The 26,170-nt window shown below is 40.1% G+C and overlaps 1 protein-coding gene across 2 annotated transcripts in view; it reads left to right on the top strand.

Annotated features, from left to right (window-relative positions):
* Window positions 1–877: 877 nt before the first annotated feature.
* Window positions 878–26,170, top strand: part of LGALS9 (galectin 9) — a 32,252-nt gene continuing 6,959 nt past the window's right edge. The window contains exons 1-6 of one of the 2 annotated variants that reach the window (XM_089678506.1): window positions 885–1,196; window positions 8,176–8,264; window positions 17,148–17,340; window positions 20,195–20,314; window positions 20,439–20,483; window positions 24,382–24,417. In XM_089678506.1, coding sequence (XP_089534632.1) covers window positions 1,170–1,196; window positions 8,176–8,264; window positions 17,148–17,340; window positions 20,195–20,314; window positions 20,439–20,483; window positions 24,382–24,417 — 510 coding nt within the window. In that variant the 5' untranslated portion in view covers window positions 885–1,169. Of the gene's footprint in view, window positions 1,197–8,175; window positions 8,265–17,147; window positions 17,341–20,194; window positions 20,315–20,438; window positions 20,484–24,381; window positions 24,418–26,170 lie in introns of both variants that reach the window. The other variant, XM_089678507.1, reaches the window with a different exon arrangement.

Raw genomic sequence — 26,170 nt, 5'->3', positions numbered from 1 at the left:
ATTTTCGGGGGGTCTTTGAATTCAGTCCTCTGTAGGTAGATAATTTTCATGTCCATCAAATGATAGGGCATCCTTACATTCCTAACACATTACCCAGTGCACATCAGTATAGATATTTTTCCCCATTGAGATCCCATTAATTTTCATAGTGTTCCTTTCATCTTTTTGAGCAGTGTATATACGAGTATCATATCTAGGTGTTTATTTTTCTATGATATTCACAATATTCATAAATACTGTATGTCTTATTCATATTACACTTTCTTCTTTGTGTCTTGCTTAAACAAAAAAACACATTTAAAAAACAAATCTTTCTGGAAATATAATTGTAATGTGGTAAATGGGACACATGCCTGGCTGGAAGCAGTCCTTTCCATGTGCAGTAATAGAAGGTGTGATATGTCCTGTCTAGTTCTATGGTGAAGGTAAGTAGCACGGTGCACCTCACATCTAGAGATGAGCGGGGAATGAACACGGCACGGCCTCATTCCCTTCACACCTAGAGCTGAGCTGGTAAAGAACACGGCACGGCCTCATGCCCCTCACACCCAGAGGTGAGCGGGGAATGAACACGGCACGGCCTCATTCCCCTCACACCCAGAGATGAGCTGGTAAAGAACACGGCACGGCCTCATTCCCCTCACACCCAGAGCTGAGCGGGGAATGAACACGGCACGGCCTCATGCCCCTCACACCCAGAGGTGAGCGGGGAATGAACACGGCACGGCCTCATGCCCCTCACACCCAGAGGTGAGCGGGGAATGAACACGGCACGGCCTCATTCCCCTCACACCCAGAGATGAGCGGGTAAAGAACACGGCACGGCCTCATTCCCCTCACACCCAGAGCTGAGCGGGGAATGAACACGGCACGGCCTCATTCCCCTCACACCCAGAGATGAGCTGGTAATGAACACGGCACGGCCTCATTCCCCTCACACCCAGAGGTGAGCTGGTAATGAACACGGCACGGCCTCATTCCCCTCACTATACACCGTCCCCTCCGGACGTATGGGAAGTCTCGGGGATGGTCTCTCTCTCGTCTTCTTCCCATGGGCGGGACACTACAGTACACCGTTATAAAGTGCAGAACCCAGCCATTCGGGGGTCACTTCTGCCTCACTCATTGCAGAAAGGGTACACTGTACTCCTCCATACAGCCTCCTCATCATGTCCCACGGACCTATCTACAACCCAGTAAGTGCGGGCCGCTATGTGCCGGGAGGGAGGGGCTCTCATTTCTTCTGTCATGTCCACTCACTCTGTCTGTATGTACAGTATGTGTATATCTCTGCCGCTGCTCTCAGGGATGTAGCTTGTCAGTGTCAGTTAGTCATGTGATGGTTTTCTTTGTGTGTTGTTGTGGCTGGCAGTCCCAGGCTGTACTATCACTGGTCTATGGACGTGCTGAGGGCTTTCTGGTTTTGTGTCTTAGCCAGCAGCCCCCTCCTTACTATTTTGTACATGGCGTTTATCCCAAAGAGATAGTTCTCCTTTGTCAGGCCTCTTGTACAGCCCTCACCTAAAGCCTACCCTACAGCTGGAGAGGGCTGTGTACACAGCAAGTGGCAAACTCTCCTATTTAAAGTGTTACTAAACCCACAACAGTATAATCAGTCTGTATATGCAGTAAAGCATGCTTGTTATACTCACTGTGGAACCTAAGGGGTTAATCCTCTGCATTGTGTAAAAAGGGATGCTCTTTTCTGATCCTCCCCTTCTTCTAATGTCCACAATTCATCTGCTCATAGTAGAGAGCTCTAGGAGTCACTCTGCACATGCTCAGTTTTGTGCGTATGGCTAGAGAGGTTTTTTTTTTCTTGGTAGAGTGCATGTGATCAGCTCAAGGCCAATTTGCACTGGTCAGAGAGAGGTCAGGGGTTCTGCATCCTCCTAGAGCAGAAAGAAAACTCCTCCTACAAGCTTTAGCTAGTGCTGGTCTGGACACTGAGAGAAGTCACAAGACTGCTGTAACTGCTGATGAGAAAAGGTATTTTGCAGTTTATATTTACTAAAATAATTGCATTTCCATGTAGTGTGTACTGTGAGAGATCAGATATAGTGAATGCAGGGTCCTGGGTTTAGTAACACTTTAAGTGTCCAGTCACACTGAGTTTGATTTGCCATCGGTGCAAGTTTCAAATCGCATGGAAAGGGGCAGCCTATTGTATGCAATTAAAGTGGTCATATCGGTGCAATTCCGACTTGGTCAGAGCTGCATTGATTTCTAAAGTCGTGCATGCACTACTTCAGGTGCCACTTGCATAGACATCTCTTAGTGGTGCACCGAAATGTACATTCTGGTGCCAAAACCGAAACCGAAAATTCAAAATGCACTTGGCCGAAAACCGAAACCGAAATGAGCAGTTTTCAAAAATGAATATATATTTTTGGAAAAAAATACACTGATTAAAAAAAAACCTATATACCCAATTGTTTTGTAAAATATGAAAGAGGATGTCATGGCAAATAAATAGATATCCAACATGTCACGCTTCAAAATTGCGCACGCTCGTACAAATGGCGTGAAACTACGGTACTTAAAAATCTCCATGTGTGATGCTTTAAAAATGTCTACAGGTTAGCAGTGTAAAGTTACAGACGAGGTCTACTGCGACAATTATTGCTCTTGCTCTTATGTTCGTGGCGATACCTCATGTGTGGTTTGCACACTATTTACATGTGGGCATGGCCTACATATGCGTTCACCACTAGCACGGGAGGACAGGGGCACTTTAAACTTTTTAATTATTATTTATTTACATTTTTTTTTTTTTTGGCCTACAGATATATAATTTAAAGGAAGCTGAATTTCTCTACACTGCACCATAATTTGAAAATTACTGAGGCCCCTTGACTGCTCTACAATTTTTTTTATAAAGGTCAACTAACCCTTAAAATATATTTATTGAACTACAAGATTTGGACCTCTTGCACACAGAGCCCATACAAAATAAATGTCAGTGTATTTCCCCTCATGGTGCTGCATACAGCTACCCGTGTCTATGGACAGCTGTACACAGTGCCTGGACTGTCTGGGCAGGGGAATTACAGGCTTGGGTGCCCATGTACAAGAGACCATCATATCCAAAAATAATGGTATCTAAGCTGTAAATGAAACTGCAATATACATGTCCATCTGGCAATAAAAATATATTTGTGATTCAGTTACATTGTATGCTACATCCTAGATCCCACTCAGAACATCACTGTAGACAGTATACTGTAGAGAAATATGAAACCTGTGAATGTATTAGAAAAATTAGTAGCAGAAAAAAAAACAGAAATAAACCCCTTTAATTTCAATAAAAAACTAAAGGTACACTTTAAAAAGGTAATGTGACCCCAATGTATAGTGCAAAGCAAACTGGTATTATATAAATATTGTTTCATCAAGTTAGAGTAGTTACAAACCTATGCTAGACCTCCTATGCCCTAAATGGATGAATCAGTGATGAACGAATATGTAGTGATTTGTGGTATGGTAAGACATTACTGTATTATAATGCATGGTCCAGCTTGTGCTGACAGTTCACTTCCTCTTGCATCCATTGCATTTGTTTCTGCAGTTGTCACCAGCACAGTAAGTGAGTTAATTCTCTTAACAGGGATACCTACAGAAATGGTAAGTTATTTTTGGGCTCTAAGCCTAAGAACTGAGCAACCACATTAGCAGTGATAACTCAGTTCTTGGTCAGTCGGTGCTCTTCTCTCTGCAACTCTAGCACTCAATGGAGTGCCAGGTAGGGGAGGGAGTGGGGGCAACCTGGCTCAGGCTGTCTGACACACACTGAGAGTCAGAGCCAGATAAGAAGGCACATCCATCCACCAATGTTTTGGAGCCACAAGAGACCCGTTTCTCAAGGTGACAGCAAGGTAACAGACTAGCGATCACTTTGAGAAAGGGATCCCTTGGACTGAAACATTGTTGGATGATATGAGCCTTCTTATCTTTTTATGTGAGCCCTTTTGCATTTGGAAATCAATACATGGTTGTTGGTACATGGCTGTTGTTCTGGCTATTTCTTGAAATCCAGCTTTAACACGGCATCACCGAAAGCTAAGAATCCCAACACTGGACATATGGGTGTGGTGTTGGATGAATTGGATGGTTTTCTAGCAGAAAAAGCCTGACAATCTTTTGGCTAGGCTACAATCTTATCTCTTGAATTCCGCAGAGTAGGGCTCTTCAAACTGTACATGTGCACTTTGAGACGTATCTTTTCATAATGTCTTGATTTTGGAAATATTGTTGGCTCAGAATTTTTGGCTGTTAACTAGGAATATGTTTACAGCTGGGAAAAAGCAACACATAGTTTATGTGTTTAAATAACATTGGATACATTAAAGAGAAGACTCTAATATGGTGCCCTGGCAAGGAGTTCATTGAGTACCTGTGACTTAAAGTCAGCCATTCTTTATAACAAAGTACCAGATGTATCAATCACTGAGAAACTGCAAGAAATTACTTTGCGATTGGTAACTCTGTACATACTCTCCAAGCTTTTTCCCAGAACAATCCTCCCTCTCTTGGAGAATGTGTGCACAAGTGTGCTCGATCATTCATAAACTTTGGTAACATCAGCGGTATGTGAACAAAGACCTTTGGCCTCATCTCAAGTCGTTATAAAACTGTAGGAACTGTCTGAATAAATTTAGGTATTAAACATTATTATTATGGAAGATACCTAGGAATGTATGGAACACTCATTATACAAATGTGTGTTGCTACCAGAGACACAATTCTGAGATATAGGAAGAAACAAGAGGTTCCCAACTTCTCTTAGGTTGTGGTGCAAATAATCAATGTGAGTATGAAAAAATGTCTGCTAGAAGAAAGATTAGATCTGCCTTTCTCAACCTTTTTAACACAGAAGGACCCTTGAAATAATTTTCCAGCCTCAAGGAACCCCTGCTAAAAATCTACAGCTCATGATACATTAATGTGATGGACAGTAGGAAGACTGCTCCTTACACTTGTGGTTATTGAGGAGAATTACTTCCATACAGATAGCTACAAAAGATCAATGGTGTCAGTGGGAACTCATCTGAGAGGCAGAAATTGCTCATTGTTCAAGGAACCCCTGGCAACCTTTGGAGGAACCCTGGTTGAGAAACCCTGCATTAGATGCTTCAACATCCAAACTTCAACATATATTAGACAACCCTTTTGATGTCTGAAAATTAATCTATCTGTAATGTGCAAAAAAATTTACCCAATGGCCTCCTCAATGGTCCTCAGTACCTGGTACAATCAATCAATCAATCAATCAATCAATCAATCTAAAAAAAAGGAAAACTTTATTTAATGGACTGATATAAACCAATAACAGTGTATATATTAATGTCTTTAAAGTGGTTTTACACTCTATGCATGAAGGTAAAGCTATTGGCTCCCTCTGCTGTCAATTACAGCCAGTGAGCCAATGAGGGGGTGGGGCCAAGCCACAGCTCTGTTTATGAATGAACACACAGAGCAGGGAACCGGGAACAAGCCTGCCCAGATGCCCCCATAGCAAGCTGCTTGCTGTGAGGGCACTTGGCAGGAGGGAGGAGCACCAGTGGGGGACACGAAAAGAAAAGGATCAGGGCTGCTCTGTGCAAAACCATTAAACAGAGCAGGTACATATAACATGTTTGTTATATTTTTTTTTATATTGCCTTTAATATCACTTTAATAACTAAAAATAGAAACATCAACTGGAGCCATGAATGTCTAGTCCAAAACATTTTTAACTATTAATATGGTGTCGATTTTTTCACGTTTTATTTAATATTTACACTGATAACTTATATTACTTCAAAATTTGTCCCACTTTTCACCAATAATGTAGAAAGTTGTGATGCAGAAAAATAAAAACTATACCTCTTTGGTGATACTCCTTCCCCAGGTCTTCTACATTGACAAAACAAAATTATATGAGTTTAAAGTGGCAAAATGTGAGAAGGAAACTGGCAACATTACTTACAATATAGTCTGCTAGATTATTTGTATCAAAATATGATGAAAATTACATGGGACATTGCCTTCAGCAGTTTATTCAATGGCAACAAGTGTCTAAGTGAACACATTTTAAATTAAGATGTTTTCTTGTAGCTCTCTGTGACTCATTGATTATCTGTGCTTTGAGCTCCTGGATCTGCACATCTCATGTGGACATTATAAGGAGTTTCCACAAATTTAGTTGGTTTTAATTTATTTTATATTACAAGCAACAGGAACATACAAATGTAGGAGGGAATACCCCAAACTTCCAGAAAATGAGAAATCTGGCAGATAGAGCGTGCTGTTAGATTATTTAAAACATAGAACGCCAAGAGCTGACTGTGTCCACCAGGCTCTATTTTGGATAGATTAGCCCCTAATCAGATTTAAATCACAGGGCTTCAGATTGCATAAACCTTACACTTCAAATTACTGCGTCACTGTTGCAGAAAGAAGCAATATTATTTTCAGAGACTGTGTCTGTGCAATTCATTGACATTTTACAGTGCTAGGATGATATACAATTATGAACAGAATATGTAGTTATGGACTTTGTGTGGACATATAGAAAAGAAACTGAATTCTGTAAAAACAACTTTATTATGTATCATTAAAAATATGTTCCACAACATTAAAAAGTTCTCACCGCATAGGGGTTCACAACATGCAAAGATTCTGATTACAATTCATATGTGAATGGTGGATGCGTTTCGGGGATCCTTCTTATTATTTATTTCAGGTACTTATATAGCGCCGTCAATTTACGCAGTGCTTTACATATATATTGTACATTCACATCAGTCCCTAACCCTCAAGGGGTGTACAATCTAAGGTTCCTAACTCACATTCATACATACACTTACTAGGGCCAATTTAGACAGGAGCCAATTCACCTACCAGCATGTCTTTGGGGTGTGGGAGGAAACTGGAGTACCTGGAGAAAACCCACGGAGACACAGGGAGAACATGCAAACTCCAGGCAGGTGGTGCCGTGGTTGGGATTCGAACCAATGACCCTAGTACTGCCAGGCGGAAGTGCTAATCATTTAGCCACTGTGCTGCCCATTCAAGAGCACATGTGACAGAATCAGCCAGGCTGGTTTGATGTGAACAGAGTTTGTTTCTAAGATACTTATCAAGAGCCCCTCTTTGGAATATACAGAATTTGCCTTTACTACTTTGACTGCCATGCTGTCTTCATGGTGATTTACTTACATTGGGTCTAGATGGTTCCCCATTGGGAATTTGTGTACAAGACCACTGGCTGTTTACTGAATGTACGTGCTTTTTCCCACCCAAGAGGCAGTGGCTTCACCTTGGCTTACTCACTTTCACCTTTATGGTCAACATGTACATGATATGAATTCCAGTCTACCCTACCAACTGATATTACTCTATTAAATAGAGATCACAGGAGTGCAGTTCATTCTACACTCCTGTGACCCATTTTTCAGCTGACAGTGGGCTGAAGCCTGCTGTCAGCTGGCGTCACTCAGGTGGTCCAGGCTGTGCAAAGACCCAGAATTTAAAGTGAGGATCCACACCAGAGTCTGGAGCGGCACCTGGCTCAGAGAGCCTCAGCTAGCCACTCCCTCCCCCTCGACAGCCAAGCGCTCCAGTGAGCAGGGGAAGGGGGGGTCGGAGCACTGACAAACATTGCTTTCAGCTCACAGTGTCTATGAGAACTTTGAGGTTAGGAGTGGGTACAAGGTTACTGGTTCTGTCACATGTTCTCCTGAAGAAGGATTCCCGAAACACATTGAGTCCACATGTGAAATGTAATTGGAGACTTTGTATGTTGTGAACCCTTATGTGGAGAGTAATTCTTAATGTTGTGTAATAGATTTTTGATGATACATAACAAAGTTGATCTTACGTACTCAGTTTCTCTTCTATATGTCCACACAAAGTCTGTGACTACATGTTCTGGTCATAGTTGTACATGGATTGTTGGGATGTGGACATATAACACACACAGTCTGGGTTTCTTTCCCACTACAGATAAGTGCTAAGGCAAACCCTTCAACTAGGAGACAGCTTGAAATAATGAATTATTTTGAATATAAAGGGTTGTATGTGTGCATTTTGACGTGTAAGCTGTCTCAAGACACAAATAAAAAATATACATGTGTTTGGAATACAATAGATTCAATAGATTATATTACAAATATGTCATTTTTTTTGTTATAGCCTGTTCCATTCAACACTCATTTTCACTGTGGCCTGAATGATGGGACTTTAGTGATAATCAGTGGCTCGGTCCTTCCGTCTGGTGACAGGTATGTATGCAAGGCTGGCTGGTGATAAACATTATATAAATGCTTAGTTTACTGCAAGGAATGAATAGATGGCTACTCGGATGATTGCAGGAAAAAAACAAGAACTTACAGACTGTGAATAAAGGCCTTTAAAAATAAAGTCAGGTCCATAAATATTGGGACATTGACACAATTCTAACATTTGTGGCTCTATACACCACCACAATAGATTTGAAATGAAACGAACAAGATTTGCTTTAACTGTAGACTGTCAGCTTTAATTTGAGGGTATTTATATCCAAATCAGGTGAACGGTGTAGGAATTACAACAGTTTGCATATGTGCCTCCCACTTGTTAAGGGACCAAAAGTAAGGGACAGAATAATAATCATAAATCAAACTTTCACTTTTTAATACTTGGTTGCAAATCCTTTGCAGTCAATTACAGCCTGAAGTCTGGAACGCATAGACATCACCAGACGCTGGGTTTCATCCCTGGTGATGCTCTGCCAGGCCTCTACTGCAACTGTCTTCAGTTCCTGCTTGTTCTTGGGGCATTTTCCCTTCAGTTTTGTCTTCAGCAAGTGAAATGCATGCTCAATCGGATTCAGGTCAGGTGATTGACTTGGCCATTGCATAACATTCCACTTCTTTCCCTTAAAAAACTCTTTGGTTGCTTTTGCAGTATGCTTTGGGTCATTGTCTATCTGCACTGTGAAGCGGCGTCCAATGAGTTCTGAAGCATTTGGCTGAATATGAGCAGATAATATTCCCGAAACACTTCAGAATTCATCCTGCTGCTTTTGTCAGCAGTCGCTTCATCAATAAATACAAGAGATCCAGTTCCATTGGCAGCCATACATGCCCACGCCATGACACTACCACCACCATGCTTCACTGATGAGGTGGTATGCTTAGGATCATGAGCAGTTCCTTTCCTTCTCCATACTCTTCTCTTCCCATCACTCTGGTACAAGTTGATCTTGGTCTCATCTGTCCATAGGATGGTGTTCCAGAACTGTGAAGGCATTTTTAGATGTCGTTGGCAAACTCTAATCTGGCCTTCCTGTTTTTGAGGCTCACCAATGGTTTACATCTTGTGGTGAACCCTCTGTATTCACTCTGGTGAAGTCTTCTCTTGATTGTTGACTTTGACACACATACACTTACCTCCTGGAGAGTGTTCCTGATCTGGCCAACTGTTGTGAAGGGTGTTTTCTTCAGCAGGGAAAGAATTCTTCGGTCATCCACCACAGTTGTTTTCCGTGGTCTTCCGGGTCTTTTGGTGTTGCTGAGCTCACTGGTGCGTTCCTTCTTTTTAAGAATGTTCCAAACAGTTGTTTTGGCCACGCCTAATGTTTTTGCTATCTCTCTGATGGGTTTGTTTTGTTTTTTCAGCCTAATGATGGCTTGCTTCACTGATAGTGACAGCTCTTTGGATCTCATCTTGAGAGTTGACAGCAACAGATTCCAAATGCAAATAGCACACTTGAAATGAACTCTGGACCTTTTATCTGCTCATTGTAATTGGGATAATGAGGGAATAACACATACCTGGCCATGGAACAGCTGAGAAGCCAATTGTCCCATTACTCTTGGTCCCTTAACAAGTGGGAGGCACATATGCAAACTGTTGTAATTCCTACACCGTTCACCTGATTTGGGTGCATATACCCTCAAATTAAAGCTGACAGTCTGCAGTTAAAGCACATCTTGTTCGTTTAATTTCAAATCCATTGTGGTGGTGTATAGAGCCAAAAATGTTAGAATTGTGTCCATGTCCCAATATTTATGGACCTGACTGTAAATCATTAATTACATTTTTTAGGGGAATACATAAGGTCAAGGCTACATTAGTCTAGCATTGAAGTTCATATATTTTTTTTTTACAATACATACAATGTAAGACATTCCATGAAAAAAATTTACTATTTGATTTTTGTAAAAGTGCATGGAATGTTGCGAGTCATCAGAAAACTTGTACCATTGTGTGGCTAGCATAAACATTCTTTCAGATTAGCCACATTGTGATAAACATAATAAAATCACCAATGGTAACCAATCCATTGGTAAGGCATACTTCATTTACACTGGCATTTATTAAGCAGTCAATTTCATCAAAGTCTGCTAGGGTCAGACTATGTTATTAAATAGCTGTAAAAAGAGAACTAACTAAAGCTGACATGTTTTTCTGTGCATGGTATTATTCAAAATGTAAATGTAATGTATTCTAAGCAACAATTTGTAGTGTTAATCCTGGGGACATAAAATTGCAAATAAAATACAATTGCCATTAAGACATAATGGGAGGGATTTGCTAAAGCTGTTGCACACAGAAACTGGTGCAGCTGTGCATAGCAACCAATCAGCTTTTAGTTTTTATTATCAAAGCTTAATTGAACAAGCTGAAGTTAGAAGCTGATTGGTTATTATGCACAGCTGCACAAAATTCTGTATGCACCGGTTTTAGGCGAACAAAATGCTGTATCACACCATCATGCTTGTTATGTTTGCAGAGCCTTTGGCATGCAATCTAGTCCAAAGATCACACATCTGTCAACATTTAAGCTTTCTCTGTTTTTAGTTTCTTTTGAAGGTTAATGGGCAGATTATCTAAAAGAGTAACATTTTAGTTACATTCTGTCTTCACTTGACTAGTTAATCTGAATCTAAACTATATTTGACATGAACACAGGCTATAAAAAATTACTGCTTCAGGTAATCATCCTAACCCATTCTCCAGTGTAAAACTTTCATTGAATTTATAGCTCTACCAATTACCCTTGCATTGCCTGATGACACTACTAGTAGTGACAGTACAGATGGCTATACTATAGTAGAATTTTATTTATTTTTTTGATTTTAAGAACATTTGTTTGATTTTCTAATGCTTGGGTCAAATCGCCATTCCTTTTTTGCAATGACAAGAAAGTTCGAAGGAGCAAGATGGAAACTTTTCACTGAACAAATTTCTAACAGTGAATGTGGTTTTCTTTTAGGAAATTACATTTATTCAAAAAGGGAGAAAAGAACATGAAGTAGTTTTGAATGAAATTCATCCATTCTTTGAATGTGCAAAGAGCTTTCCTTCACAGTACCACCTCCTTTAGAAAATACAGAACCAAGTATCATTTTGTTGGGCTAAGTCATTTGTATAATTTGTTACTGATAACAAGAAGGGCAAAAAATTAGATTCACTGCAGCCAGGAACAATAGATCCCCCAGCAACAATAGACACTCATAACAACAAAATACTCTTTATAACAAAATACCCCCGCTCCCCCCAGCAACATCATACCCCTGCTAGCAATAACAGATCTCTCTCAGCCGCCATCATCAATAGACCCCCTTCTTCAACAGTAGATCTCTCCCAGCAGCAAATTACCCCCCAGCAACAACAGATCTCCCATCAGCAACAATAGACCCCCAAGCAAACAGTAGATCCCATCAATAATAGATCCCAGCAGCCAGCCTCAATAGACCCTGCATCACATCCTAGCACCCCCTGTCATTACATACATTCAGTGCTGGAGGTGCTGGAACCATGTTCCCCCAGAAAAAAAGATATATATATATATATATATACACATACATACACACTATATTGCCAAAAGTATTGGGGGACGCCTGCCTTTACACACACATGAACTTTAATGGCATCCCAGTCTTAGTCCGGTGAGTTGGCCCACACTTTGTAGCTATAACAGCTTCAACTCTTCTGGGAAGGCTGTCCACAAGGTTTAGGAGTGTGTCTATGGGAATGTTTGACCATTCTTCCAGAAGCACATTTGTGAGGTCAGGCACTGATGTTGGAGGAGAAGGCCTGGCTCACAGTCTTCGTTTTATTTCATCAGTAAATTTCACGGATGGACTTATTGCACAGGTGGCAACCTATCATTGTACCACGCTTGAATTCACTGAGCTCCTGAGAGCGACCCATTCTTTCTCAAATGTTTGTAGAAGCAGTCTGCATGTCTAGGTGCTTGATTTTATACACCTGTGGTCATGGAGGTGATTGAAACACCTGAATCCAATGATTTGGAGGGGTGGTCCAATACTTTTGGCAATATAGTGTATATATATATATATATATATATATATATACGCACATACAGTATCTCACAAAAGTGAGTACACCCCTCACATTTTTGTAAATATTTTAATATATCTTTTCATGTGGCAACACTGAAGAAATGACACTTTGCTACAATATAAAGTAGTGAGTGTACAGCTTGTATAACAGTGTAAATTTGCTGTCCCCTCAAAATAACTCAACACACAGCCATTAATGTCTAAACCGCTGGCAAGAAAAATGAGTACACCCATAAGTGAAAATGTCCAAATTTGGCCCAAAGTGCCAATATTTTGTGTGGCCACCATTATTTTCCAGCACTGCCTTAATTAACTCTCTTGGGCATGGAGTTCACCAGAGCTTCACAGGTTGCCACTGGAGTCCTCTTCCATTCCTCCATGATGAGATCACAGAGCTGGTGGATGTTGGAGACCTTGTGCTCCTCCTCCTTCCATTTGAGGATGCCCCACAGATGCTCAATAGGGTTTAGATCTGGGGACATGCTTGGCCAGTCCATCACCTTTACCCTCAGCTTCTTTAGCAAGGCAGTGGTTGTCTTGGAGGTGTGTTTGGGGTCGTTATCATGTTGGAATACTACCCTGCGGCCCAGCCTCCGAAGGGAGGGGATCAAGCTCTGCTTCAGTATGTCACAGTACATGTTGGCATTCATGGTACCTTCAATGAACTGTAGCTCCCCAGTGCCAGCAGAAATCATGCAGCCCCAAACCATGAGATGCCCAACACCATGCTTGACTGTAGGCAAGACACACTTGCTTTGTACTCCTCACCTGATTGCCGCCACACACGCTTGACACCATCTGAACCAAATAAGTTTATCTTGGTCTCATCAGATCACAGGACATTGTTCCAGTAATCCATGTCCTTAGTCTGCTTGTCTTCAGCAAACTATTTGCGGGCTTTCTTGTGCATCATCTTTAGAAGAGGCTTCCTTCTGGGATGACAGCCATGCAGACCAATTTGATGCAGTGTGCGGAGTATGGTCTGAGCACTGACAGCCTGACCCCCCACAACCTCTGGATATGACACTGAGCACATGCACTCAACCTCCTTGGTCAACCATGGTGAGGCATGTTCTGAGTGGAACCTGACCTGTTAAACCGCTGTATATGTATGCTCTTGGCCACTGTGCTGCAGCTCAGTTTCATGGTCTTGACAATCTTCTTATAGCCTAGCCCTAGGCCATCTTTATGTAGAGCCACAATTCTATTTTTCAGATCCTCAGAGAGTTCTTTGCCATGAGGTGCCATGTTGAACTTCAAGTGACCAGTATGAGAGAGTGACAGTGAGAACACCAAATTTAACACACTTGCTCCCCATTCACACCTCAGACCTTGTAACACTAACGAGTCACATGACACCGGGGAGGGAAAATGGCTAATTGGGCCTAATTTGGCCATTTTCACTTAGGGGTGTACTCACTTTTGTTGCCAGCGGTTTAGACATTAATGGCTGTGTGTTGAGTTATTATGAGGGGACAGCAAATTTACACTGTTATACAAGCTGTACACTCACTACTTTACATTGTAGCAAAGTGTCATTTCTTCAGTGTTGTCACATGGAAAGATATAATAAAATATTCACACACACACACTACTGACCTGCACTGGTCAGTCATTTAAAATGTACAATGAAAGGAAAGGTGCATGCAATACAAGGATAATCCTTTCAGCTAGGAGATGGCATGAAATAAATAATTGTTCTAAATATAAAATCTGTTCCAGAAGTAGACTCTCACCCAGATCTGAAAATCCAATCATAAAAGACATTTCATCTTGTAGGTTTTCATCATGTGTTATTAAATGAGACAAACACTGATGATTGCAAGTGGTGGGCAGACTGAAAAGCATGGTTCCTTATCAGATGTAGCAGGGGATTTCTGGAAAGCAGAGTTTATGAAAAGTAAAACGCAATTTCTGTTTAAAAAACAAAAATTAAAAAAGAAGACTTGACTTGTAGTCTTATTTGAACAACCCTTGCTAAGTCACTTGTGATTATCTTAGGGTATTTTGGTACTTGTTGCTTTATGGAATTTCTGCTTTTTTTGACACTTTTCTTTAGTTTGCTGATTCTCACATGTCCTCATTATCACTAATGTAACTGACAGTTATACAATGATGGCTCACACCTCTTCCTGAAAAATGATATGTTGATGTAACCAGCTACTATTCTCACTCACTCCAAAACTGGGGACATAAAGATCTGCTGGTATTATGGGAACTGTTGAATCACAGAGGTGGGGAGTCAGGTGGCTTTTCTACAGGGGATTATTATTATACAGGATTTATGTACACCAACAATTTGTGCAGTGCTTTACAATATAAAGAGAGACAGTACAGTTACAATAGAATAAAGAAACAAGAGGATTAAGAGGGTTCTGCTCATAAGAGGCCCTCAAACCCCTCGTGTATTGTATTGTTACTATATTGTCTCATGTACTGTCCCCCACTACAATGTACAGCGCTGAGAAAACTTTTTGGTGCTGCATAAATACTGTATAATAATAATAATAAGAAGAAGAGTTTACAGTCTAATCGAGTGGAGCAAGTGGTACAAAAGGTTATAACTGTGGGGGATGAGCTGATGGAAGTGATAAATATTTAATTATATTCGTGATAGGCTTCCCTGAAGAGCTGAGTTTTCAGTGATTGCTTAAAGGCAGCCAGAGTGGGGGATAGCCAGACAGATTGAGGTAGAGAGTTCCAGAGGATGGGAGAGACTCTGGTGAAGTTCTGGAGACATACATAGGAGGAGGAGACAAGGGAGCTTGAGAGCAGGAAATCATTAGGGGAGTGGAGAAGACGGTTTGGGTGATTTTTGGCGACAAGATTGGTGATGTAGCTCGGGGCAGAGTTGTGAATAGCTTTGTATGTTGTTAATATTTTGAATTTAATTCGCTGGGCAATCAGAAACCAGTGAACGGATTGGCAGGGAGGGGTAGCAGACACTGAGCGGTTGATAACGTAGATGATTTTGGCAGCAGCATTCATGGTAGGCTGAAGAGGGGATATCCTACAGAGTGAATGAGTCGCTTGGTGGTTTTATTAGTTAAAAATGCCCGAATTTTAGAGATGTTATCAAGGTGATGTCCACAAACTTTTGACAGCAGTTGAATTTGAGGCTGAAAGGGTAGGTCAGAGTCCAGGATTACACATAGTACCCCGGCTTGAGGGGAGGGACTGATAGTTGCATTATTGATCTTGACGGGAAAGACATGGAGGAGGCATTAGCTGGGGGGAATATTATCAGCTCGGTTTTAGAGAGATTTAGTTTAAGGAAGAGGTATGACATCCATGTTGTCAGTTAGTAAGTTAGTAATGCAGGACTGAAGGAGTAAGGTGAGGAGTAAAGAAATAGATTTGGGTGTCATCAGCATAGAGATGGTATTGGAAGCCATGGGAGGTTATCAGGCTACCGAGAGAGGAGGTGTACATAAAGAAGAGAAGGGGTCCAAGAACAGAACCTTGGGACACCTACAGAAAGAACAAGTGGTAGAAGGAAAACCAGGAAAGAGCTGACTCTTGGAGACCAAGGCAGTGAAGTTTATTGAGAAGGAGTGGGTGGTCTGTATCAAAGGCTGCAGAGAGGTCTAGAAGTAAGTATGGAGTAGTAGATTTTAGTAGTTAGTAAATCGTTAGTGAGTTTTTGTAGGGCAGTTTCTGTGGAGTGTAGTGAGGCGAAAGCCAGAGTGTAAAGGGTCAAGAAGGTTGTTGTCAGTGAGGTAGGAGCTCAGGCGATTGTAGACTAAGTGTTCTAAAAGGTTAGAGCTAATTGGGAGCAGTGAAATGGGTTTTAAGTTGCTTATGTTGGTGGGGTCCAGGGAGGGCTTTTTAAGTATGGGAGTGATCTGTGCATGCTTTAGAGGGGAGGGAAAGGTGGCAGTAGATAGGAAGATGTGAGTAAGAGAGCATAGGATAGAAGATGAGAATGATCCTGTGCAGTGTAGTGAGGAGGATACTGAAAAACATTAGAAGCATACAAACAATATGCAAAGGTCCCTTTAAATACATAAGGCAGCAGTACAAGTTGCAGCATGATCTTCCGGGCCAGATTTTACCTGTGCAAGAACCCTGGGCATTTTTATGAACACATCTCTGTGGTTCCAGCTTGCTGTACCACAACAGTCTACCCACAATACCATTGCACAGGGTGCCATAAATGGTTAGATGTTATCGTGGATAGAATTAGTTTCTGCTTTCACCTTGTTTTAAACATTGACCTGTTTCTAGCTAATGTCTCATGTAAGTCTGAATTAGAGGCCTAGAACCAGGGGTGGCACATTAAATACATTTATTGATTAGTGTAAAAGGAAGACATAAAAGACTAATCTTTTCTTACAGCAAACTCTATGCATCTAATTAATTTTACATCAGACGAAAGTTTTTGTTCCAAAAAGAACTGATCAAGAGCACAGTACTGAAGAAAAATATATTCATTATTCTCGAGTATTCCAAGAGCTGCAGTCTCATCTCAGCTGAATATTCAGCTGCAGTCTCAGTCATTGTATTCTGACAGCAGAATATAAGGGCACACCAAGAAGGATTCCGTAATCCGTTAATTTTTTTTTTATTCGGCCTGCTGACTGGACAAAAAAAGTGATAAATCTATGGACAGCTTTACTGTCTCTGGGTGCAGAGCTGATAAATGTTGCCACTAAAATCTAAGAGACATATAGAAATTCTGTGTGTTGTTCAGCTCAAGCACTTACTCATAAATACAAATATCAATTCGGTATGGAGCTCGCCTTTAAAAAGTATTGCATTCCTGCTAAATGTTTTCCCACAGATATGATGATTTATTTAACGATTATACAGGTTTGCTGTAAATTTCCAGTGTGGAAATGAAGATATTGCTTTCCATTTCAATCCTCGATTTGATGGTGGCCTTGTTGTCTGCAATACGATGGAGCATCAGAAGTGGGGAAAGGAAGAACACAAACGGGAATTGCCTTTTCACAGAAGACAGCCTTTTGAGATCCGAATCCTGGTTACACACCAGGACTACAAAGTATGTATTCATTGTAAAGAACAGGTGTGTTTTTGTTACTCACTCTAAGTCAGGCACAGATATAAGGTTAATTATCCAACAACCAACTGTTGAGTACATTTGTAGAACCAGAAAAATAACATAGTAAAGAGAGGCTGATCTGTAAACTGCTATAGTCACAGATACATATAGTAAAATGAAGAAATGGTCTGTGAACATAAATCAGCATAGGTTATATAATGTCAGTGCAAATAGTAACAATCCTTAAAGTGTTACTAAACCCATGACCCTGCATTCACAAAATCTCCCACATTACACAGAACATGGAAATGCAATTATTTTAGTAAAATAATACCTTTTCTCATCAGCAGTATATAGCAGTCTTATGACTTCTGTCAGTGTCAGGCTAAGCATTGTTTAATCTTATAGGAGGAGTTTTCATTCTCCTTTGACTGTCCTATGAGGCTGCATGACCCCTGATCCTCCCTCTGGAAAGTGCTGATTGGCCCTGTGCTGATCACATGCACCCTTCCCCCACCAAAAACAAATCTAGCAAAACACACCAAACTGAGCATATGCAGAGTGTCTCCTAGGGCTCTGTACCATCAGCAGATGAATTGGGGACTGTGGAAGAAGGGGAGGATCAGAGAAGACAGGATCAAACAGCCTTTGTACATAATGTGGAGGAGTACCCCACAGTTCCACAGTGAGTATGACAAGCATGCTTTACTGCATATACAGGCTGATTTACTGTCGTGGGTTTAGTAACACTTTAAATAGGAGAGTTTGCCACTTGCTGTGTACACAGCCCTCTCCAGCTGTAGGGTAGGCTTTAGGTGAGGGCTGTACAAGAGGCCTGACAAAGGAGAACTATCTCTTTGGGATAAAGGCCATGTACAAAATAGCAAGGAGGGGGCTGCTAACTAAGACACAAAACCAGAAAGTTTACAATAGAAATATACAGATAAGTTCATAATAAAAACCCTTTCATGCCATATTTTAGCCTTTTATAATTTCTTATATCCATGAAAAACAACAGACATCCCATAGTGTAAAACTGTATACTTTAATATTGGGGATAAATAGTTTGGGATAAAACTCACAAAATAAGTGCCTACGCTATGGGATGTCCGTTTTTTTTATTTTTTTATGCTGACAACATACTATATTGCTTGTGGAGGAGAGGAGTAGTGCTAGTATCAAACTAGCTCCAGAGAAGGATTACTGGTTATCACTTTCCACTTGATCCGGTGATAACACACTGGTTACCAGTAGCAACGTCATGGAACATACGGGAAAGTTCACCAACACGTGGCATTTTGGGATAGTCCCAATTAAAGCGCTAGTGACCTACCTAGAAATAGGTGGCCATGGAATGATGGTGAGTGTAAATCCATGTGGGGCACCAGTCTGAGCACAGTGAAGCACTTGTCACGTTAATGCAGAATTTACCATCAAGGATTCAGCACAGTTACACTTTATTTGCACATACTGGGACTGCACTAAAAGTTTTTCATAGATGTGTATTGGTTATTATGATTATCAATATAATTAACTGTTCTGTGTCTTACACCATTTATGTGCGGTCTATATGGTATATTTTGTAGCATGAGATAATAGCAATGAGTAGACAAGGGTGCAATACCCATTAGACCCAGAAGGTGGAGGTGATGTCCAGAGAAAGGCTCAGCACTATGGCCAGACAATTTAAGATATGCAATACCAAGTAACATGAATGTCTTTTTTCATACATAGTAAGACATAAAGAAATATAATGTATAATCTCATTGAAGATTTACTGACAATGATGTTCAAAGAACAATAGTGGATTCTCACAGGCAACCCAAATGAAGGCTAGTTGAAAGTCAAATGTCATTTCTAGGTAGGTAAGCAAAAATTTAATTTACAGAGTTCATCAGTTATTTGGTGCTTCAGGTCCAGGAGTTTGTCTTGAACTTATAACACCAAAAAGGATGTGGAGGATTGTGCCATTCTTACAAAGCAGTGACCAGTGAGGGTGAAGGACGGCCAGGCTTCAGGTAGATGTAATACTTCCAAGACTTGTGGTATGTCTGCTGGAGATTTCAGAATGGGGTGTTCAGTCAGCTCCATCTTGGGCATGATGGCCAGTCCAGCCTGGAAGAAAGAGCTGATGGCCTTGGGATGTGAAGCGGCAAGTGTATGTCTGGAGGATCTATACACTGTCTTGGACAGACAGTGACCCATGAGCAGGGAAATAACAAGTTAGTCTAGGTTCACACCTATGTGTTTTCCGCTGCATTTTGCAGAAACCCACAGCAGTCTAATTAACATGATTTCCTGAGACAGGTTCACATCTCCGCGTTTTCATTCGGTATATTTTTTAGAAAGGGTCAGGGACTTTTTTAAACACAAAAGGTTGCATTTTTGGTTCTATAGACTTCAATGGAGATGCTGCAGAAAAGCATGTAGTGCATTTTTGATGCGTTTTTTATTTTATTCTGCCCAGCAACAAGTTAGAAAAAAACCCACAAAATGCATCCAAAACGCATGTGGAAAAACGCACCGTGAAAAAGCGCTACAGAAATGGATCAAATGCAAACTGCATAAGTGTGAACCTAGCCTTAGGGTGTCTTCCTTGCTGTGTACGGACCATGTGTGAGCTCAGCAGGATTCATCTTTATCTGGCCATGTGTAGATGACTCCTTTCTTTTTTAAATAGATTTTTCATCAAATATCTCTTTATAATGCAGCCATAGTCCTGTACTACAGCAAGTGCAGTTTTTTATTATTTAATAAGAACGCTTTATACAACATTATATTTCAGGAATTATTTAATCATGCAAATAAATGTTTGTGATTTTGTGTCTCTATTAAAAGTGCAATTTCCTTCCAGGTTTCTGTAAACAGAAATCACATTGTGGAGTACCGCCACAGAATTCCCATCCATCAAGTCAATAAACTGTCAATAAATGGCTGTATCAGTTTATCTTGTGTTGATATACAAGCTCCAGGGGTAAGTGTCTGTATCTTTCTGTGTTTCATTGTACATACAATCATTAACAGTATTAACTTAGTTTTTCTTAATATAAAAAAATAAAGGTTTTTCTAATATAATATAATATTGTATATGTTTTTAGGGAGGATTTCCTCCTCAACAGTTTCCAGGAGGAGAAATGTACAATGTAAGCATTTCATATTTGAATCTGCTGCACCTACAGCCAAGCCTGCGCTGAACCCACAACCAAGCCTCTGCTTCCACTGCACCTGCATCCTCATTCTCTTTAGAAGCCTGCAGCCTCCACTGTAAAGGCAGCCTCTGCTGCACTCCCAATCTCCACTGTGTTTACAGTCTTAACCTCCACTGCGTAACCTCTGCTATGCCCCCTCTGCACCCACAGCCTCAGGCCTCTGCTTCACCTACAAACTTAGCTTCTGCTCCATCATCTCTGCACCTGCAGCCTCAAAGCCTTACTGTGCCTTCATTGCACTTGCAACTTCAAGCCTCCTCCTGCTTCCAGCTACCCAGTGTTGTCTGACTCTCTCATGCTTCTGGTTCTCGTTACATGGCACCTACACTCCTTTGCGTCCACAGTATCTATAGAGTGACCTGTGGGTAGACAGCAGCCAAGCCCAAACCCCAAGAGGGTGTCCCTGGCGGAACACAATCTACCTGTACTCTTACAGGAATCAGCTGCACAGATGAGCAGGGTTCACATCTCAACCTGTGGCAAAAGTAAAGGGAAATCCAAAATGTATAGTTGTCCCTGGAACAGAAATAGTGGACATTTTTTAATGTGAACATCTTTTCTAAACACAGAAATTTCCCCTCACTTTTAAGAGATTCTGCTTTACTTACTGTTGTGTGTTTGGGACAGGAAGTGATGGGAAGTCTTTCCAATGGGTCACAGAAAAGAAAAGAAACTGACTGGGATTTTAACTATTCCCTACTCTTTTCAAAACACAAAATACCTTTTCCATATTCTACAAACATATACACCCTATCCCGCAGTCTCATACTGCTAATATAATGTCCATCATAAAGTCCCACATACAAAAAATCCAAAAATTAAAATAATAGATACAAAAATAAAAATAAAAAATATGCAAATAATAGTCCTCGCTCTCCAATCTTCCAACTGTGAAAATGTCCAAATCTTCCCTTCAATCCAAAAAGCACCTCAAAGAAAATATACTAGATATAGTGCATTATCTTTTTATAACAATAAATATACGTGATATCATGCAACCACACTGGTGACATAAATAAACATCACACATGTGAAGTGAGAAAACAACACACCACTTGACTAGTGGTCCTGTGAAACAACCACTGCAATGCGTGAAAATCTACAAATACACAATTTGTGATCAGTGACAAAATTGTGCCAAAAATAGGTGCCACTCTGCATAAAGGATAATATACAATTACCCTCTTTTACTTTCAAAGCATACTGGAAATCCTTTGTACCACATACAGTTGCCTTCACTGGGAGTATGCTTTCCTTTATATGAGTAGATAATGGAATCACTTCCTCATACAATAACGGGCATCAGGATCCCCGTTCCTCACAGGACAAATAGGAGCAGACTCAGTGGAATAGTATATAATAGTATACAGAATTTATTTCACAGCTTACATAGTAAAAATACCTATCTTTATAACTACCACTTCCTTAAGTGTAATAAGTGACAAATTATAAAAACCAATATACAACAAAACTTAATTCCCCATAGCACAAAAATAAAACCTTCACCCTTGAAGATTTAAATAACAGTGTACAAAATGTGCCAAAATTACATAAATAAATAATTAATTCACCTCATATAGTAACTATCAGTATTCAAAAAAGAACTTAAAAAATCCTAAAAATTATTCAAAAAAATATATAATAATTCAAAAAAAAGTCCCAAAAAAAGTCCAAACAAAATAAATATAAGTTCAAACAAATTCCAAAAAATGTAAGTATAAAATTGAAACTGAGAAATCCTTTTCAATCCTTCCTTTCTCACGATAAACCTCAAACAAAAGAAAATATCACATAGTGCATTATCTTTTTAATATAATAAATATTCGTGACAACACTCTGGTGATATATCCAATATAAAGTATATTTTATTTTTTAAATTAATTAGTGTAAAAAGTGAACCAAGTGCATCAATTTAATTAAAAAATATAAAATTAATTGGTGCAAAACACTGTGTACTGTGAATCACTCTTCCAGTGCTCCAAAAAACAAATCCACACTGTGCCACTTCTATTATAGTAAGGAATATATACCCTTACCAACACTCCTCCAAAAACCTGCTTTCAATGATTATCCTATGGATAAGATCCTCCTAAAGTGCTCCCTCAGATTCCACTGTATTCAGGGCACTTATTCCAGCAGGATTTTCTATACCTCCATATTGATGGCACATTTCCAAAAGTTTAAAACCGCTTAAATACCGTAGAAACCGCCAAGCTACCATCCAGGGAACATCCAGGGATCAACACACAGTCTTTATCCTCTTTTCCCTTATGTAAAATGGCCGCCGGTCGACTTCCGGTTCCGGTATGCGTCCTGACGTCACAGCCCTTGACGCGTTTCGTCAATCATCCCTTATGATTAAGTCGATGACGAAACGCGTCAAGGGCTGTGACGTCAGGACGCATACCGGAACCGGAAGTCGACCGGCGGCCATTTTACATAAGGGAAAAGAGGATAAAGACTGTGTGTTGATCCCTGGATGTTCCCTGGATGGTAGCTTGGCGGTTTCTACGGTATTTAAGCGGTTTTAAACTTTTGGAAATGTGCCATCAATATGGAGGTATAGAAAATCCTGCTGGAATAAGTGCCCTGAATACAGTGGAATCTGAGGGAGCACTTTAGGAGGATCTTATCCATAGGATAATCATTGAAAGCAGGTTTTTGGAGGAGTGTTGGTAAGGGTATATATTCCTTGCTATAATAGAAGTGGCACAGTGTGGATTTGTTTTTTGGAGCACTGGAAGAGTGATTCACAGTACACAGTGTTTTGCACCAATTAATTTTATATTTTTTAATTAAATTGATGCACTTGGTTCACTTTTTACACTAATTAATTTAAAAAATAAAATATACTTTATATTGGATATATCACCAGAGTGTTGTCACGAATATTTATTATATTAAAAAGATAATGCACTATGTGATATTTTCTTTTGTTTGAGGTTTATCATGAGAAAGGAAGGATTGAAAAGGATTTCTCAGTTTCAATTTTATACTTACATTTTTTGGAATTTGTTTGAACTTATATTTATTTTGTTTGGACTTTTTTTGGGACTTTTTTTTTAATTATTATATATTTTTTTGAATAATTTTTAGGATTTTTTAAGTTCTTTTTTGAATACTGATAGTTACTATATGAGGTGAATTAATTATTTATTTATGTAATTTTGGCACATTTTGTACACTGATAGTAAAAATACCGTCCATCCTCGCTGATCTCTGTTCTGTGCTGAGACCTTCTCAAAATGGCCGCTCCACTCCTTCCGGCCTAGCGTCTGACGTCACGACACTGACGCGTTTCGTCACTTCCGACTTTTTCAAAAGTGATCCCTTCATGTGGGAAATCATAGAGTTTTGATTTATTATTTTCAAAACAAACAAAAAAAATTGGCAATTGTTTTCAAGTGACTAATATTAGTGTGCATTGCGCTAAGTTAGTCCATTCATTTTGAAGGGACTGCCGACACAGTGAAAAATGTACTCTAGTAACTTTTTAACACAGCATATGGTGTGTAAATGGTAGTGGACTGCAGCACAGGTCTGTCAGCATCTACAGTAGTTGTACATTAGAGTGTCAATCAGAATGTATTGCAATACAACTCACTGCACAGTGGGGCTTGCATTAACATTAGTGCAACACATAACTACGAAGCCAGCCTTTTTGTTCCATGTTTGTGGACGTGTCTCTATTGATGCTAAACTATACTTACTATTCCATACTTACATTATAATGACCTATTTTTGGATTCTGCTAGTGTTATAAATATCTAACAGGGTTATGTGCAGTATACTGATACTGTAGTATTTTATACTTCTGTCTTCTTTATTTCAGCCGGCCTTCCCCCCACAGCCGTTTCCTGGAAGCAATGTAAGATTATATGTATTACAAATTATTTTAGTCATCACACAATCCATACACTAATGGATCCCCTTAGCAATTTTAGGCCGTTGCAGACGCTTGATGTTAAAATGTGTGTATGTTTTGCTCGTTATAAGAAATATTTTTAAGATGGGTGTCATTTTTTGGGGTTTACACAGTAATACTATGGTTACATAGAATGCTGTTTCTGTATTATCTGGCACGTCCCTCTCTTAAATCTCTTGAAATCAATAGCCAGGTGCAGCCTATTGTTAGATGAAACGTTGTGCAGTAAAGTGAACTGTCAGACCCAGTGGTTGGAGGCACCTGGTGTCAGAAAATTTGCTAAACGAGGCCCGAGGTTGTGCAAAGAACACAAGTTTGTACATTACAGTGTGGAAAGTCATGTTCTGTGCATTACTGCACTTTGGAACCTCATTGGCCTTTGCACTTTCTTACTGAATAACCCTTTATGTGTACTACTGTGCAGTGCAGCATAGTGGTCAGTGTCTAACTTCCTGTCTTGGTAAAGGTCAATGCATGAACCATTACAAGGGGATAAACCAAAGGTGGGAGTGTCACTAGTCTTTCATCATAAGTCATATTGTAAACAATACCCTCCCTACATGGCTTGTTCTGTGGTTGGTTTTGTTCACATCATCCATTCAACAAGGATTCTGATAGTACTATGCATACATACATTCACTGGATGCACACCTACAAACTGTGTATGGAATAACCCCAAGAATGTTCAATTTTAAAAACATTATTACATACATGTTAAAGTAAGAGCTCTTTCTTATGTGCATCAGCCCTTGCCATCTAAAAAGTGATTTGTGGTGGATTGCTTTTCAGAGGGTGCTTGACAAGTGGGGAGGAAGCATTAAGTCACCTGTTCACTGCCTGTTTTATGCCCAAAAAAACTGAACCACTGCGTGGCCCCATACACTTGAGTTGGTCTTGTTTGGTGGTAGTACTATCCACTGCATGCAACATGTTTATTGTAAAGTTTGATTTTTACTGCGGCATGCATAGAGCCCTTGAACGGCTACATACTGGTAGGCAGTTTGGGGTTGGTTGGATCATGGCTCAACTACCTGCTTTTACCTCCCCCAGCCGCCAGTGTGAACGAACTCTAACAGTTAAAAAAAATAGTATTGGAAACACTAATGCCAATTTTTATTATTCTGAATTACTTTAACAGAGCATTCAGTAGACATAAGGCTCAGTTCACTAAGCTAACACACCAGGATCAAGGTTCAGCTGGGATCAGCCAAATATCAATCTGTGTGTAGCCCTCCATGTTCAACAGAAATCGATCAGTTAGATTGACTTTTGTTGAATAGCTACGCAGGAAAACCTTAACTGATCAGCAGCCAGAGCTGCTGATTGGTGTATTCTCACAGCAGACATTTCTACTGCCAGAATACAAAGTCTTAGCAGAGAAGATTCCTCTCTCCACCACGCTTGTGTGGCTGGGGGAATCCATTTGTGTTTTTTACTTTTTTCGTAAAAACCCTGCCAGCTGAAAAAAAGCTAACTGTGTTTACCCAAGGTAAGTATCCTTATTTATTATGATCGTTGTCTTTAAAAAAATTGCAGTCACATTGCTGAAAACAGAGTCCTTTATGCTCACCACACATTACAAACGAATTGGACAATCTCCTTTAGATCTACCAATAGGTATGTAGTGTAAGGGCCTGCTTGATTGGATACAAACTCATTGGATAGTTCAAGGAGGCCCTTATATTACAACGTTTGT

This window comes from Staurois parvus, unplaced genomic scaffold (genome assembly GCF_062004578.1).
Source record: "Staurois parvus isolate SC_StPar_1 unplaced genomic scaffold, SC_StPar_1.0 ptg000206l, whole genome shotgun sequence".
In the NCBI taxonomy this organism is placed as follows: Eukaryota; Metazoa; Chordata; class Amphibia; order Anura; family Ranidae; genus Staurois; species Staurois parvus.
Note: the sequence above shows the minus strand (reverse complement) of the source record. Positions and strands in the feature narration are given on the sequence as shown.